Below are 18,453 nucleotides of genomic sequence, written 5' to 3'. Positions count from 1 at the left end.
TGTCTCTCCTTGCTTAAAATCCTTCAGTGTCTTCCCATTGCTCCTCAAATGAAATCCGAGATCCATAAGAGGACCTACATAACTCTGTATAATTTGTCCCTGGGTTACTTCCCCCTCTTTTCTTCTAACTTGTGCTGTAGCACACTAGTCATCTTTTTCTTCCTTTCTTTCCTGCCTCAGGGCTTCACGCGTACTGCTCTCTGCCTAGAGTACTTTTTCCCACCCACTCTGCTTAAGTAACTCTCCCTCTCATCTTTATGCTGTAGATAGACATTTTTGTCTGCCCACCACTATTGCCCCTTTAAAGGAAAACAATATTCTGATTTGCCTTGAAGAAGTCATAGTCCAGCTCCCAGCTTAACCAAGCAGCATCAGTCCCTGACGACACCAGTCAGTCAAGTCAGTGAAAGCCAATGCTGGGACTCTGGGAGCAGCACTTCCCTGGATATACAGAGACGTACACCTGGAGCTGCTGGCTACCCTCTTGCCACCTCCAAGGGAGAACCTGCTTGAGAATGGAGCCAGCACACAGAAGCCCTATCGAGAGCAAGTGAGTTGAGCTGTGAGAACTTTCAGCCCAGTGATCCAGACGGGCCTGAAGCCAGCTGGCTCTAACTCGAGACCTTTCAATTAAATGATTCATGATTTTTGAAATCATTCAAAGAATGATTCATTAATGTGCTTAAGCTAGCTGGAGCTTTCTTGTTATTTGAAACTCTTAAGAGTCTTGGTTTATCCCCTTCAGGTCTGAGATTCATCATTTTATCAGACTTTACCTGTTTTCCCAGGCTAAAAGAAGTCCTCTCTCTCAGTTCTTTCTCAGCACCCTATTCTCATCCTTCATATAACATGGTAGAATTTGTAATAAAATATTCGAATGTACATTAGTGTTTGTCTCCCCCACCGGACCATAAGTTCATTGAGGGCAGGGATCTTCTTGGTTCTTTACGCTGGTACCTAGCAATTTAAAATATTTATTGAATGATTTAGTGATAACATCACACACTTACTGAGGTCTTACTATGCTAGGCACAGTTATAAAAACATTTACTGACTTATTTCTTAGTACCTACTTTGTAAGAGTTAAGCTATCATCCCAGTTTTTCAGATTAGGAGATTGTGGCTTTAATGATTGATTTTCCTCTCCCACGTCCCATTTCCCACCCCAAATCTTACTGATGGCCTCTAACATCTCTGGGATGTGTCCCCTCCCCTCTACCACCATCTCAATTCTCACCTAGATTATTCCAACAGCATCTGACATTCCTCTTTCTCCTGAACTCCAGGCAAAATTAGTACATAATAAGTGCTCCCTTGATTGTATGAGTTCCCATTTCCACTTCCATGCCTTTGTTCATGCTGTACCCTTTATCAGGAGTATAAACCCAACCCCTCTTTTAGGAGTTGAAGCAGGCCAAACGCCATCTTCAGTAGCAACCGTTTCTCGCAACACTTTCCTAACTACCTTTTATCATCAGTATTTACACCTTCTTTCATTACTAGACATTGTAGGACTGAGGAAGGATCTATATTTGTGTCAGATTTCTCTGTGTATCACCAGGCCCATAGTACCTGCTGAGAGGCAGTCATTAAATCTATTTTATTCTCTGGCAAAGTACTGGAAAGTGTGAGAAGAGTTCGAGTAATTGGGCGCACTACAAATTCTGACAATTTCCAATAATTACTCTGGAATTTACACACATTTTGGAAATGTTTCAGGAGGTTCACCTTATTCATAATTTAAACTGCTTAAACTTCATCAAATACCATCTGAAGTTTTGTTAGGAGTTGGTTGTAACTGGGCTGGCCTGCCAGCCTGGGTAGGGTAGAAAATTCTGAACAACTAAAGGCACAAAGTGAGGGGCTACAAATGCCTTTTTTCTTCTTTTAAAATAGCTATTTATTGAACATTCACTATCCACCAGGCATTCCTCTAAGCACCATTTCATTGGCTTCTCCCAACAGTCTGATGAGGTAGGTATGTAGTAACACCTTTATACAATAAATTCTGCCTAACATTCCCAGGCTGAAGGGAATTTTTAGCATTAGAATTATTAGTATTTAGGTAGTATTAACTAGTACTAAGTATTAAAATTGCTTTTTAGGTTTTAGCTTATGGGGGGAAAAACCCATGACTTTGTCTTTATAGACTAGTTACCCAGTCATGATGAATCCCTTCTAACAGAATAAACATACTTCCTTCAACTTTACTCCATTTCAGACTCCAAGAAATTACAGCTATTGGCAAAACCTGTATCTAAGCAATAAAGTACAAATCAGAACATGAAGACATCATTTGGCTGCTCTAATACTCAGTCTGGAAACCATGACCATATCATTTCTTTAAAAGGAGGTGTTTTGGTTTGTACAAAAACAAACAGGTCCACGTACTGTACCTTGACTGTACCTTGTCAGAAATTTACAATGCACAGGATAACTTCACTGCAAGAGCTGTAACAGTGTAGTGTGGGTTGAGGTCAAAAGAAACTATGAAAGAATTATTTTTGGAAACGTATGTTCCCACTAATCTACTGTCGGCTATCTAGGTTCATATGCCTCACTTGTGAGCTGCTGTTTAAAGCAGGTCTCAATTTCAACTGTAAGTGGAAACTATAGTCATAGTATCTCAGTTGTAAAGGTCAAATGAGAGAATGCCTGGTAAAGATCCTTAGCATGGTATTTGGCACAACTAAGCACTCAAATTATAATTATTATGATAACCTTAGTTTTAGGGTGTTGACTTCTCAGTTTCACAAAAACCAAGTTTGGAATTTGTGTTTGAATAGAAAGAGGTAGGCTGAGTTCAGCTTTTTATTTAACAGTTTAAATTTTAGAGAATTTTAGACCTAGCCTAACAGTTTAATAGCTTTCCCTTCCCTTCTCACCCGCCCCTCACATGCACAAAATTGATATATGAGACATTACCTGAAGAGCTGGGCCTGTGGCCGAGTGGTTAAGTTCGTGCGCTCTGCTTCAGCAGCCCAGGGTTTCACTGGTTTCAATCCTGGGCGCTGACATGGCACCGCTCATCAGGCCATGCTGAGGTGGCGTCCCACATGCCACAACTAGAAGGACCCACAACTAAAAATACACAACTATGTACCAGGGGGCTTTTGGAGAAAAAAGAAAAAAAAAAGAAACATCACCTGGGCCAATGATTACTATGGGTATGAGAGTTCCAGTCATGTTTTGTAAAATTTAAGTATAAACTTAACGTTGAGACTCCCTATTAAGGATGTGGTAAAAAAACGAAAATACCAAGTTCACGTATGCTGTGAGAAAAATGAAAAGATACTACAGGCAATGCATATGCTATTAACTCACATACTCCAAAGGGAAAATTTCAACTCCAAAATACCTTACAAGCAAGTGAGGCAGTCAGGATACTAAAGCACTGAGCGTGGTAACCATTTATTTCTATTTTATATTTGAGGAGACAGCTCAGTTACTCCAAAGCCATACTTCCCAAAGTCAGAGGTAAATAAGGACCAAGTATAAGTCTTTTGATTCTTAACATTATATTCAGTAATAAATTCACTAGGTATTGTTTAACTGTACTTTTGGTGGAAGACTGAAATCTTTAAAAGGAAAAGTTCCAGGTTGGAACCAAGCAAATAAACCACTTTATTTCAACTAGGAGAATAACCTGGAATTACAGGAGAGCCCTCACTGTATGAGTTCACACCATTATGAAAAATTGGCCTACGAAGGTCCTGTATTTAGTTCCTGCCTTCTTGATCTGCATAGTAAATCAATTACTTTCCCACAAATAGGAAGGTAATCATGGCTCCTCTTCTCTAAAATATTAGGTATAAATTAATTTTAAGACTTAAAGAACTCAAGTTTATCTAGTCTGAATGAATAAAGAATCTAAGGGTTTGGAGTAAACCACAGGGTACGAGGCACTAGGCGAGATTCCAGGCTTGTCTCTGCCACCTGCTGACTGACTTTGCAACAGGGACCCAATTCCACAGAATCATTTTAGATTTTAAAAGGCTACTTTTGTAAGATAAAACTGCAATTTTGCTTTGAAAATCACTGCTAGAACATACATATTATTACATTTTGGAATACACATTTTTAATTTTCTACTGTAATAGACTAAAGGTAATTAGGTCTATCACATACTGTCATACTCTACAAACTTCAAAATGAGAATGTAATAGTGCCACGCAAGATATGGTCCCAGTTTTGACTGAACTCCACTTTACGGCTAATAGCTAACATTTGTTTCTTACACGTCAGGCACTATTCTAAGCCCTTTGCAAATATTTAATCCTCACAATCCTAAGGACTGCTATCTCCATTTTACAAATTAAAAAAACAAACAGATTCAAGTAACTTGTCCATGGTTGAAGAGATACAGGTGCAACCGGATTTCAACGTTTGGCCTAACTGGTTTTAACCGCTACGCATACTGCCTCTCAAATCAGATGTCAGATACAAACCAGACCCTGCACTTAACGGGAGGGGTGCATATCCCCTACTGACTCACCTTGACCTCATCCCAGGCTCTTCTCCCTTGGTCTTAAGTTCCTCTTTCGTCCCTCCCTCCATTTTCAGATCTTCTTCAAGGTCAACTTTCCACCCTCACCCTAAGTTCTAACCCTTGTTTCCTCTATACTGCTTCCTGTCCTCAAGATGCCATGTTCTCTCCATTTTTGAAACCTAAAAAGCCCTCCCTGTGGCAGCAGTTCTCCTCTTCTCTTTTTATGTCACTGCACTTTGATTCAGGCAGGCCAATCTCTTCAAACAGACAGCTTCTTCAACCTGCCTTGGCTCACAGTATTCTAAAATGCCTCTGCTGCCACGCTACCTCACTCATACAGGTCCTTTTTCTAACTGCATACAATCGTCGGGGTCACGAACTCTATTTAATATAATCCCCATGGCTTTCTTGTTCTGCCCCATTTGGGCTTAAACATACCATCCTCCACTACTCAGCTACCCCAAATACTAAATGAAACCCTGGTCCCATGCATCCATTAATTTTCACACTCAGGTGAATTGCACACATATATTTAACAATACAGTTTTACATAGAAGGCTAAGAGCACTTTTCTTCATATTTTACAGAAGGACTTGAAACATATGGACTTTCTATTAATTTTCATACCATAGCACAGCCAAATCTAACTCCTAAATAGATGCATTACAATTTGTTTAAAGGCTTAATGGCAACAATGAGGGGAAGAAAAAAGCATAAGTTTATTTTACATAACTGAATGAAAAATAAATTCAAGAAATAGTAAATAAAATTTAATATGGTCTCATGCGCCCTGAAGGAGGTGGTGCCCGATTTGGAGGGGTAATTGCTATGTCCAAATAATCTCCTATTTGGAACTTCTGCGACTGCAGGGTCATGGAATCGTCAGTCCCCTTTCTCCCAGACATGGTGCTGCCAATCTCCTTTACTCTGCAGAAAAGGAGATCAACTATTAATGGATCACAAATCAATGCAACTTAATATGTACTACAAAGTGAATATGGGACTGGATTTGCTCCATTATCTTATGGGACAGTTAAAAATTTAAGTACTATATAAAGCCAAACCAGATATTAATACAAATCTATATTCCCCCCACTAAAGAGATTCATTAAAGGGGTTATCCCTATCAGTTAAAACATATCAAAACCAAAAAGAGATTATAGGAATTAAAAACAAAAAGTTACCTACCGATAGCCAGGTCTTTTAAGATCCGTAAAAACAATTGCAAAATTGAAGTGTGTGCCCTTCTTTCTAGCTTCTGGGTAGACTTCTTTTACTAAACTAGTCAGTTCTTTCAAGGTTGCATCCATCCTGAATTTTTTTTAAAAAAGATAGTACATTTGATTAATCAGCAATAATATAACAAGGATATTGACATACAACGAGTTATTTATATGTGTCTGAACTGCAACTTATGTTAGAAACTGTCAAGGTCTTATACTTGAGTTAAGTTTAAAGCACCTAATATTACTATTTGCCCTCAAATACTCCCCCCCTTACCAGCCTCAATGTCTGAAATTGTGATGAATTTAAAGTTTAGCATGTCAGTATGTTAAAAGGGACTTCAGAATTACATATGCTATCTTTTGTTGCTATGTAACATCTTATCGGCCTAGTCATTTACCCCTTCAAAGTTAACTAGTCCAAACACTTAAAAGAACTGTATTTCATTATTTCTAAGACACGTACTTTTCCACATTTTAGCTTCTCTGAAATTAGAATGCATCTTAGAATCAATGTGATAGGAAAGCATTTTCATAAAGATGTGCCGTATCTTTCCTTTCTAAGATGGAATCTTATGATGAGTTTCACAATAGATGGGTGTCCTAAAGCTAACGAAACATTAAATTTTCTCAAGACCAAACACAGTCTCCTTTCAAAATATATATTCCTGCCCTGCAAATACTTATTTGAACTCAGAACTTAAGATAGTCCTTTGAGCTAATATGGCACAATCTGGAAAAATCTTTTAAAAGATAAGCATCTTGGAAACAGTAACAAACCAGTATAAATTTTTACATTGATTTCTTTTATGACAACAGGGAAAAAGAAATAGATGACTTGGAACTTGAAGGAGCACTGCCTATAAGGTGCTACAATATGACACAAGGATACCAGGCACTCATGAAGAATGAGAACTCCACTGTATACCATCGAGCAGGGAATCAAATGCCCAAGAGGCCATTTAGTTTTAACTCTGCACCCCATATACAAATCTCCACCAAATCATACTCAAGTAAAACTAGGGCTTCAACTGCTACCACCATTTTACTGAGAGTAAAAATATCCAGGACGACCACATCATCATCCGTTCCCTACTGCTGCTGAATCTTTCTAAATATGCTGGTAACAGATTCAACAGTATTCCCCCCAAAACATGCCCTTCCTCTCCTATTACCATCAAAACTACCATCACCCACTTAGTTGCCCACGTCATAAACCTAAGCATTGTTAACTTCCTTCCACCTCCATCCCGTCGTTTCTACCTCCCATACAGATCAAATCTTTTTTTCTCCATCCCCTCCATCACTGCTTTATTTTAGCCTCTTATTTAACTGTATATGTTGCCTTCAACTCATCTCCATCTCAGTTTTTTAAAGTTCCTGTTTTTGCACAAAACAAATATGCCAAGTAATACCTGTTACCACCTCCCAGGGAGGAGTCCAACTGTGTAGAGGATAGCAAAGAACAATGCCTCCTACCAGGAGCAGCAGTCCCAGGATGCCAGCCTACTGCATGGTTGCAGGTGCTGGGGTTGCCAAGAAAGACATGACTCACTCGGGCACTGGATGGAACAATGCTTTACTTGCACAGAGCAGGGTCAGCTTCAACAGTGAGTGTGGGTCCCCCACTGCCAGCAGGCCTCACCCTGCAGCTGATGCACAGACATGTCTGCACTCATTCCCGTTGTGCTGCAGGCGAAAGACCCCCCTTCCCTCCCCACTAGGAATGGATATAGCAGTGGGGTTGGTGAGGTGCCACATGACGCACATGTTTAAGGAAAACAAGAACATATCAAGCCCAGAACAGGGAAAGATACTCCCAAAGAGCAATGCCCAGCAGAGGCAGTCAGGATTCTCTCTCTCTGTTTTCAAGGAAAAGTTCCAGGCCCAAGGCCACTCAGGTGGGCATGAAAAGGGCAAGAAACTGCACATGACTGTCTTTCTCAACTTGATACGTATTCATTACTTAAACAAGGGAAAAGCCATATCCAAGAATTCAACAAATTATTTCACCAACCAGAAATAACCAGTGATGCTAACATCCCTCTAGGCATCTTTTAATGCATACACAGTGCTACAGAAGAAAATAGTCTTAATATTATCAAGCATGTTATACATGCTGAGACTATAATACAAAAATGTAACTCACGCTTCAAACATTATACATATTTTTAACAAAAATTAATTTTACTTGAAATTTAACAGAAGAAAAACTAAAGTGAAATTGAAGGAATTGTTAAAATTTCAGATATTCACGTTGTTTCTCTTCCTCTCACCTAGTTTTGCAGCTTATTTTTACTTTGTCAGAGTTCATATTCTGTTCTGTAACAATTACCCTGGTTATTTTAACTTTGTCCCCACTCATCTCCAGTGTTGGCATGAGGTCTGAGGCCAGAATGATTTTTTAAATCTGTTTGGAGGTGTTTTTTTTCACCTGATATTCTGAGATGTTTATTCTGTATCAATTATTCCTTCGTACACAGTATAGACTTATGAGGTGTACCAGAAAGGATTTTTTCTTCCTCTCTAAACAAATTGCCAAGTGTTGCTTTCTGACAACTAGTCTAAAGCTTGAGTACACAGGTGAACAACACAAGAGCTCCCTTCAGGCTGAACTCTTTTCTGGGTGACTGTTAGGGTCAGTTTTGTGTCAATTTGGCAAAGCTACAGCCCCTGGTTATTCAATCAAATGCTAAGGCAGGTATTGTGTATGGTATTTTGTGGGTGGGATTAAACTCTATAATCAGTTGACTTTAAATTAAGGAGATTATCCTAGATAACAAGTAAACCTCATCCAATCAATTTGAGTCAGTCTGATTCAATCAGTTGAAAAGGCTTCAAGAGCACAGCTGAGCCTTTCCTGAAGAAATTCTGGCTATAGCCAGCAGCTTTAGCTCATGCTTGAGAGTTCCAGCCTGCCCTTCCTGATAGCCTGCCCTACAGATTAGGGACTTAGGTGCCTAGGCAGCCCCACAATTGTGTAAACCAATTCTCTGCAATAAATCTCTTATAATATATATCTCCTACTGGTTCTTTTTTTCTGGTTGAACCTTGCTACATACAGTGACCTATGTCATTATCTTCCAGGAACCTGTTTAATGACCACCCAAGTGCAGGAGATATACCATTCCTGTGGTATTTGGCTTGTTCCCCCAACTGCACACAGTGCCTTGGACTTTGGCAAACTGACTTTGCTTCTGCTGGGCTGGACTTCCACTCCTTTTCCCTGACTTGTCTTGGGGCTGCCTACTTTAGCCCCTCAGGCTACTTCTACAAATTGAGAATTCACAAGATTTGTTCACTAATCTTCCCTCATCACTGCTTCTGGGAGTGGGAGCAGGGCTCTGTGCTACCCCCACACCAACCATCAAGTCTTTCAGAGTCTTTGTCTTCTTTAGCCACCATTCCGAGGTACAACATAAGGCTGTCTTTCCTTGTTTGCTTGCAGTTTATGGACAGCACAGTTTAGGAGAGGATTTTTTTGTAATTTTTTTTTTCTTGATTGGGAGTAAAGGGTCTGTGGAACAATCTCACCCTGCCATCTTCACTCTAAAGTCTTAGTATTTATTCATCTGCTTCCTCCATTCAACTGAGCTTACTACAGTATAGGAAGGGGCAGTGCCCTCTCTACTTTGTACTTTCAGGGTCTTAAGCACAGCACCTGGCAAATAGGAACTCTCATTTGTTGGAAGAAATATACACCTTAATCTCTGAACAGAGGTGTTCCCATCAATCCATTAACAACATTCTTCCCTATAAGTTAAATCAACCTTCCTGGAACTTTTATCCCGGAATGATACTGAATTAGAATCTTACTATTACATACATTTAACAAGCACCTCCAGAAAGACAAATAAGGTCCCAATCTTTAAAGAACTGAGTTCGAGTATACTGGGCTTCCAGTTTAAAATCACACACCTTTTTGGGAACGTAAAATGCTGTGTGAAAATAGCGGTTCCTTGAAAAGTTAAACAGAATGACGGTAGAATTCAGCAATCCCACTTCTGGGAATATACCCAAAAGAAGTGAAAGCAGGGACTCAGACACATGTACACCCACGTTCATAGCAGCATTCTTCACAATAGCCCAAAGGTGGCAACAACCCCCAAGTGCCCATCAACAGATTCGTGGACGAACAAAATGTGCTATGTCCATACAATGAACTATTATTCAGCCATAAAAAAGAACGAAGTTCTGACACATGCTACAACATGGATGAAGCTTGGAAACATCATACTCAATGAAACAGGCCAGACACAAAAGGACAGAAAATTCATAGGAATGGGGAGTTACTGTGCAACAGAATTTCTGTTGTGGAGGGGAATGAAAAAGTTTTGGAAATAGATAATGGCAATGGTTGCACAATGTGAATATATTTAATACCACCAAATCGTACAGTTAAAAAGGCAAATGTTATATATATATTTTACCACGACAGACATATTTTAAAAAATTATACACCTTTTCCTGCTACTAAAACGACATTATGATGTCAAACCAAGGCATTACATGCAGCTTGCTGCACCTAACGGTCCTGCTCAGACTTGAGGGTAGGGAAGGTACACATAAGACAGACATTCGGGGGCAGGTCTTCACTAAACACACATCAAAAGCTTATCCATTAAGCACCAGATCAGAAATCACTCGGTTTTTGTTTCTGATGCTATAGCACCGAAGGCGTCATATTACGTGGAAATGCTCTTCAAGGATAACTACTACCACTCAACAGCATCACTCCCCCCACCATGTTATTCTAGTACCATTTATCCAACCAGGCGCCCCTTAAGGGCGGCTACCGCATTTTAATTACCTACCTATCACTTTTGTACCCAGCAGCCGTAACAGTGATAGCAATCTTGGGTCTGTCAGTTCTTTACAACCCAAAAGTTTAAATACTAAACGTTAAAAGAATTACAAAGTAGGCAAATCCCCGTCTACCTAACAGCTAAAACCTCTAACTTTCTGAGAGCTGCCGCAAAGGCCCCGAGCGGGAGAGACAGTGAAGACGAGGACAAGCGTCCCCGGCAAGGGCAGCGGCCCGCCCGCGGCCTCACCAAGTGTAGATCTGCAGCTCGCTGGACGGCACGTTTCCGCGGGAGAACTCGTCCATTCGGTGGTGGCGGCCGTTATTGGTGGTGAACACACGCAGCAGCAGCGGGCATGTCTGGCGGAGAGAAGAGGAAGGGAAAGGGCAGGAGTTAAAGAAAGCGAGTCCGGAGCTCGCTTCCCTTCCGGAGGCGTCGCGGCCTCCGAGCCGCCCTGGGAGCAAAAAGCCCTCCGCCTTCCGCGCACCGGCCCCATCGGGCCCACCACCATCTCCTTCCGGACCCCACACCTTCTCCCGATCGATCGGCTTTTCCGGCTCCTTCTTAATTTCCTCCTGAGTAACGCGCGACTCCACCGCCATCTTCCTCCTACGGCCCGCGAGACGCTCGCTCTGACCTCCGACCCCCGCAGCTAACATGAGAACGAAGCCTCTCGCGAGGAGAAACTCGAGGCTTTATAGAGGACCAAGGGTGGGGGCGGGGCGTTCCCTAGCGCAGGCGCAATTCATTGTCTGGCGCGTGGGCCCTGGCCCGGCCGCGCCTGCGTGTTGCGTCCTCAGGGAAAAGGCGGGCACTGGCGCCCACGGGGCGGAGCCTCAGAGGGAGGTGCCTGCTGTCGTTCGGTGGTCCCTGTTGCCGCGGTGTTTATTCCCTGAAACATTCACAGGCCAGATTAGGTTACAGTGGCGTGTTCACACGAAATGATGAAAACTTAATGAACACAAAACAGTACGGAAGGTGAGTGACCAAGCAAAACCATGCCTTTTCAGCAAGATAGCCGCCTCTTCTCTGGTGAAGGAGTGAGAAGCGGTGGCGGACGCGTGCGGACCGCCGCGTTCTGGCGGAAGCGGCCCTGCAGAGCCGACGGCGGGAGGACGCTTTTCCGCGCGCGGCCGCGGCCACCGGCCGTCTGGTCGGGAGAAGGGGGAGGGGACTCTGCACACCACACACGATTGCAGGCGCCTCAGGGACGGAAGGGCCACCGGCAAAGCTGGGACTGCCCGGAACTAACTCACGGAACTGTCTTCGCGACGGCTGGGTCGGAATGCCTGAAACGAAAAGCGCTAACTAGAAAAGAGTGATAAAGTTGATATGTTAAAATTGAAGAGAAAAGCTGACCTTCAAAATACCATCATAAAGAGAGAAAAAAGTAAACCACAGACTGGGAGAAGAGATCTGTGATGCGTGTCATGGGCAAAAGCTAGTGTCCAGGATATACCAGAACTTCCAAAGAAAAAGGCGGACAGCCCAACAGAAAAATGGGGAAGAGAGGTGAACAGGTGCTTGTGAAACGAAGAAATCCAAATAGCCAATAAACGCGTATGTGCCCAGGCTCGGTACTAGCCAGGGAACACGTTTAAATCACAGTGATTGGCTTTAACCAAACCACACCCGCTAGCTTGGCAAAAATTAGAAACTCTGACATCAACAATTGTTGGTAGACGAATGGGAATTCTCTAATACTCGTGGGGAGAGCACAAATTGGTATACCCACTTCGGAAAGTAGTTTTGGATTATTTAGCAAAGTTAAAGATATGTATAATTTGGACTTAACACTTCTACTCCTCTAGAGAAAATCTTGCTCAGGTATATCCAGAGAGGTTACAAGAATGTTCTCAACAGTATTGTTCATAAGAACAGAAATCTGGAAACAACGCGAGTGTCCATCAAGGGTACAATCGTTCAGTGAATTGTGGTATACTATACAGCAACAAGTCTACCAAACAGCTGTGGAATACTATACAGTGACAGAAATGAACAAACTACAGATATGTGAAACCACAACCAGGTGAAACAACATGAAGTTCACAAACATGATGTGTGTAAGAAACCAAAGACAAAAGAATATATAGCATGTGAATCCATTTTTATAACATTCAAAAGCAGGCAATGCTAAACTATATTGTTCAGGATACATTTCCAGGTGATAAAACTATAAAAAGCAAAATGATGAAGTAATTACCAAAAAAGTCAGAATGGTAATTTCCTCTGAGAACAGAATGGGATGGAGAACAGGGGGGGGCAAAGGAGGTGCTTCTGGAGTGTTGGCAGCATTGTGTTTTTTGACCTAGTTGGTGGTTACACAGTCTTTGACTTTAAATTATTTTGACAATAAATTTATGTTTTACACACTCTTCTGTGTGAATACTGTATCTTCCTATTTTAAAAACTAGCACCTGAAAGAAAAAAAGAATGCCTATGAATCAATACCAGCCCTCATGGTCTAGTGGTTAAGATCTGGTGCTCTCATCACTGTGGCCCAGCTTTGTTTTCCCAGACAGGGAACCACACCACCGGTCTGTCATGGTGCAGAGGCCGCGTGTTGCTGTGATGTTGAAAGTTAGGCCACTGGTATTTCAAATACCAGAAGGGTCACCCATGGTGGACACCTTTCAGTTTCCACCCACTTATGAAAAATCTGGCCATGAAAACCCTATAAATAGCAGTGGAATATTGCTGATAGAGCAATGGAGGGTGAGAGGATAGCACAAAAAGACCAGGCAGGGTTCTGCTCTGCTGTCCACAGGGTCGCTGGGGTTGAAGTGGACATGATGGCACTACCAACAACAAATGAATCAATAAGAAAAAGGCAAACAACCCAATAGAAAAATGAAAAGGCACAATAGGCATTTCACAGAGGAAAAACTACAAGTTACGTGTAAACAGGAAGGATACCAAACCTCACGAATAATCCTAGAAATGCACTTTTAAACCATGTTAGATAACATTTCACTCTACAGTACTAGATTGGCCAAAACACAAAAGTCTGACAACCAAGTGCTGGCAAGGATATGGAGAACAGAGACTTCTTACAGATTACTCTCATCCACTTTGGAAAAATTGGCATTACGCAGAAAAACTGGATATATGTGCACACCTTAAGACCTAGCTATTCCACTCCTATTTGTATTCCTCTGAGAAACTGTTACACATGAGCACCAGGCAACAGGTTGAGTAATGTTCTAACATCTTTATTCATAATACCTAGAAACAACCTGAATGTCTACCAAGAGTATATTCATAAAAAGAAACACCCTGAAGACATGGACGCAAAGACTAAAATATGTTTTTTTTTTTTTTTAAAGATTTTATGTTTTTCCTTTTTCTCCCCAAAGCACCCTGGTACATAGTTGTATACTCTTAGTTGTGGGTCCTTCTAGAAGGTTTGATGAGCAGTGCCATGTCCGCACCCAGGATTCAAACTGATGAAACACTGGGTCGCCTGCAGCGGAGCACGGGCACTTAACCACTGGGCCACGGGGCCAGCCCCTAAAATATGGGTTTTTTTAAAGCTAGAATTAAAAAAACAAGTCATAGAAGAATGCATACAAGAGGATTCAACTTATGGAAAGTTCAAAAATAGGAACCTGCAAACCCTCCTGCCTCAAATACTGTTTAGGGAAACAAACACAAGCAGCAAAACTATAAAGAGAAGCAAGGGAATGATTAACATAAATTCATGGTAGTGTTACCTTTAAAAGTAATCTTGGGTGATGAAATTCAGGGAGAGCATTTAGAGAGCTTCTAAGGTACTAGTACTGTACTCGTTCTCACTAAGAGGGCTGTGGGTTTTCATTGTTTACAGGCATACCTCAGAGACGTTACAAGTTCTGTTCCAGACCACCACAATAAAGCAAATATTGCAATAAAGTGAGTCACACGAATTTTTTGGTTTCCCAGTGTATGTAAAAGTTATGTTTCCACTATACTATAGTCTAAGTGTGCAATAGCATTATGTCTAAAAAACCAATGTAGTATCTTAATTAAAAAATACGTTATTGCTAAAAAATGCTAGCCATCATCTGAGCCTACAGTGAGTTGTAATCTTTTTGCTCGTGAAGGGTCTTGTAAAAAATGCAATATCTGCAAAGCGCAATAAAATGAGGTATGCCTGTACACTGTAGATACATTTTAGATACTCTCTCATGTGTGTGATTTAGATCACTGTTAAAAAAAAGTTTTTAACTGCTTGGGGATGGGAGCTTGCATGTCGTCAATATTCAATTTTTTAAAAAGATGATATTTAAATTTTCCGCACAGTTCTATGATCCTAATAAGTCTTTTCCAAAACCTCCATAGTGTAAAAATGCAGACACATGAGGGCACTCTAATCAACCAATTCAAGGGAAAACATTGAAACTGAAAATGAAGAACCTCACAACCTTTTATTGGTTATATTGGGGAGGTTTAGTTTCTTATATGTAAGCTGTCGTTTCAGACGTTTCCAAATGACAAGCTCTCATCAAAACTGAATTTTCCAATACCTTGAGGCAGTGGAACTGCAGTATGTTTTAGAATAATGGTTAAGGTAGCTTTTTTACCTCCTTCAATCCACCTACTTAGCCTTCTAGGTCCAGGTCTGAACACAAGTTATAATATTTAAGCATATGCATCCTTTCTCTTTCTCTTTAAAATTTACACAAACAAGTATTACACTTCTAGGTATATACCCAAAAGAATTGAAAACAAGAACTGAAATAGATATTTGAACACCAATATTCATAGCATCATTATTCACAATAGCCAAAAAGTGGAAACAACCCAAGTGTCTGTCAACGTATGAATAGATATAAATACAGTGGAATATTATTCAGCCTTAAAAAGGAATGAAGAACTGAAACATGCCAACACAGGGAGGAACCTTGAAAACATTATTCCAAGTGAAATAAGCCAGACACAAAAGAGCAAATATTATATGATTCCACTCATGAGGCACCTATGATAGGCAGATTTATAGAGGCAGAAAGTAGAATAGAGGTTACCTGGTCTGGGGGCGGGGGGGGGGGGGGGGTTGTGATAGGAGTGGGGAGTTATTGTTTAATGGTACGGAGTTTCTGTTTGGGACAATGAAGAAATTCTGGAGATGGATGGTGGTGATGGTTGCACAACACTCTGAATATACCTACTGCCACTGAATTGTGCACCTAAAAATAGTTAAAATCATAAATTTTGTTATGCATATTTCACCATAATGCAATTTTTTTAAAAGAGTGAACATTTGAGGTATGTTAAAATAAATCATCAAACTTTCTCCACCTTTCTTTTTCTCTTTTTTATATGTTCTGGCATTTTGAATTGAGGGAAAGGTAGATTATCCCAATTAAAATCAGAAATATGTAACGGGAAATTTTACAGAATATGCCTCAGTCAGTCACTACAGTTCCGTAGCTTTTTCTGCTGCTGAGAGTAAGGACAGCTTTCTGATGGCAGGAAAATAGATATTCCTGAACATGTACAAAATGTGTTTCTGGAAGAGATTAAATAAAATATGTTTTTCGTAGGATTTTCTGACTCTTTTTATAAAAGTTGTGGATTGTAAATTTGAACCTCTCTGGGGGTTTATTAAAGCTTTTCAAATTCCTAAAATGAGCTTCTTTCCTTTAGGTGCATCTGTGGGAGACCGGGCATATGGCATTTATAAGCACAATATTTATTTCTGTGGTTCTATTTCTGAAAGAAGTGTATGTAAATACTCAGTAAAGCATCTACTTGTTACCAAGAATAGAAAAAATATATAACTTTCCATAACCATTCCTAGAAGAATTAAGCCTGGAGACAGTATAATTATTACTTAGAAGATAGGTTGTTTTATATTACCCTAAAAACTGTATTTTTACAAATAAGCATATATGTGTGTTTGGTATTAGCAGTACAAGCATTAGTGAACCAGTGCTGCCATGAACCAGTCTTGATACTCCTAACTGGTCTTGCTGTGTCACCCTACAGTCGGTCTTCACATTACAGCTGGAGGGGTCGTGTTTTTAAAGGCTGCTCCCGCTGAAATTCGCTGTGAGGTAAGGGGTCTGGGAGGCCATTTTTTAACTAGCTTCTCCAGTTGTTCTGAGAACCATCTCATTTAGAGTACATATTAAGCCAATGGGACAGAATGAGGGATCACATTGGCTTTTCAGAGAGTTGAAATATCTCTCATTTTACCCCCTATTTTAAGCATTTGAATGATTAAATTGAAAGTGGTCTTTTTCTGTGTGTATGTGAGGAAGATAGGCCCTGAGCTAACATCTGTGCCAATCCTCTTCTATTTTGTGTGTGGGATGCCTTCACAGCATGGCTTGATGAGCAGTGTGTAGGTCCGTGCCCAGGATCCAAACCTCCTTAAGAGGAGCGTGGGAACTTAACCACGATGCCACCAGGCCAGCCCCTGAAAATGTTTTTTAAACAGACATCTTCTTCCTCAAGAGTCTGCAGAATGTCAACACATATTTACCAGAAGCAAGTTGTAGAAGGCTACTAAAAAGCTTAACTGACGGTTAAAAGCTTAGGCTTTGAAGTTAGATAGATCTTAAATTTAAACTTTAGCTCCATCACTTGCTAACTGGTTAATCTTGAAGCTTTTAACAGCTCTAAGTCACAGATTCCTGATCCATAAGTTAGGTAACGAAATAGTGAATAGCCTGTTATGAGGAGTAAATGCATCTAAAATAGCTGGCACAGTGTCTGCTATATACTAAGCACTCAACAAATGTGAGCCATTATAATCATCATCATCACCAGAATCGTGTAGATTTGATCTCCTTTCGCAATGAGGCAAGGGGTGAGAATTAAGAGGCTAATTTCCTGTCAATTTTCTCTATTGCCCAAGGATAGCTGATTCCATGAAAACTTCATGAAAAAAATAGCATTGCTGTATAATTATTTAATTATAAATCTTCATCAATTTATTATCATGCACATTCAAATAAAGATGCACTAATCTTCAACCACTGCAGAATACTAAGAGCATGTTTATTCAATTGGGAAAAGAAAAAAGCAGCTGTGGGAATTATTTGGTTTAGGTATTGAACCATAAAATCTGTAAGGAGTGCTTTTTTAGGAGACTTGGGGTGGCTCTTCTGGCCCTGATTCTAAGGTTGCACATGAAGAAAGATCGCCAACAATTTATTAGTTCTTTGGCATTAGACAATGTATGTGGATAGATGTCTTTGTGGTATTGATGTCCACCATGGCATAAATAAAATTTAAGGCCCTGCTTTATATATACCTAACACTAAAATATGTATTAAATGATTAAACACATTTTAAAGTGCTTAGGTAACTATCTCAGTATCATATTCTCACCTTTTAGATTTATGGGTAATAACAATATTAGTTAATATTCATTGATCACTGTATTGATTATCTTTTTATTGCTGTGTAACAATCACCTGAAAACATAGAAGCTTAAGACAACAGACATCTTATTTGGGCCAGGCTCAGCTAGCAGTTCTACCCGTCTCACCTCACTTCCCTCATACAACTGTTGCTACCTGATAGCTCGACCTGAGGGCAGGGGGATTCGATGATCCAAGATGACTTCACTTCCCTGTCTGGATGTTGGTGCTGGCTGTTGGCTGGGCCAGGTGTCTTTAACAGGCTACTCCAGGCTTCTTTACCTCCTAGTATCAGGGTTCCAATAGAGTGAGAGCAGAAGCTGCAAGGCATCTTGAGGACTGGGCTCATTAGCAACACAACTTCATTTTTGCCACATTCTTTTGGTCAAAGCAAGTCACAAGGCCATGCCAAGGATCAAGAAAGTGGAGAAATAGACTTCACTTCTTGGTCAGAGTTGCAGCTAAGACACACTGCAAAGGGACATGTGCACAGGGATGGGAGGAATTTGTGGCCATTTTTTTACTATGTACATGCTAGGCACTTTGCTACACATTTTGTATACATTATATCATTTAGTTTTCACAAC

General features: G+C 40.6%; 1 protein-coding gene across 2 annotated transcripts; it reads right to left on the bottom strand.

Annotated features, from left to right (window-relative positions):
* Positions 1-3,395: 3,395 nt before the first annotated feature.
* On the bottom strand, positions 3,396-12,043 carry SAP18 (Sin3A associated protein 18). Of its 2 annotated transcripts, XM_070240094.1 has the most exons (5): positions 11,520-12,043; positions 11,048-11,409; positions 10,767-10,876; positions 5,678-5,800; positions 3,396-5,416 (listed from the first exon to the last, which is right to left on the bottom strand). In XM_070240094.1, exons 2-5 carry the CDS (start codon positions 11,174-11,176, stop codon positions 5,260-5,262), a joined length of 519 nt encoding a protein of 172 aa, XP_070096195.1. In that variant the 5' UTR covers positions 11,177-11,409; positions 11,520-12,043; the 3' UTR covers positions 3,396-5,259. The 2 variants fall into 2 exon arrangements, with proteins under 2 accessions (XP_070096195.1, XP_001489242.2); XM_001489192.7 differs by having other exon boundaries at positions 11,048-11,600.
* Positions 12,044-18,453: the final 6,410 nt, after the last annotated feature.

This window comes from Equus caballus, chromosome 17 (assembly GCF_041296265.1).
Source record: "Equus caballus isolate H_3958 breed thoroughbred chromosome 17, TB-T2T, whole genome shotgun sequence".
Taxonomy (NCBI): domain Eukaryota; kingdom Metazoa; phylum Chordata; class Mammalia; order Perissodactyla; family Equidae; genus Equus; species Equus caballus.
Note: the sequence above shows the minus strand (reverse complement) of the source record. Positions and strands in the feature narration are given on the sequence as shown.

Coding starts and splice junctions, on each gene's coding strand:
- SAP18 (XM_070240094.1), bottom strand. CDS start 11,176: ATGTTAGCTGCGGGGGTCGGAGGTCAGAGCGAGCGTCTCGCGGGCCGT. Junction 5,801..10,766: donor GAGCTGCAGATCTACACTTG/GTGAGGCCGCGG, acceptor AAAAAAATTCAG/GATGGATGCAACCTTGAAAG. Junction 5,417..5,677: donor CTTAAAAGACCTGGCTATCG/GTAGGTAACTTT, acceptor CCTTTTCTGCAG/AGTAAAGGAGATTGGCAGCA.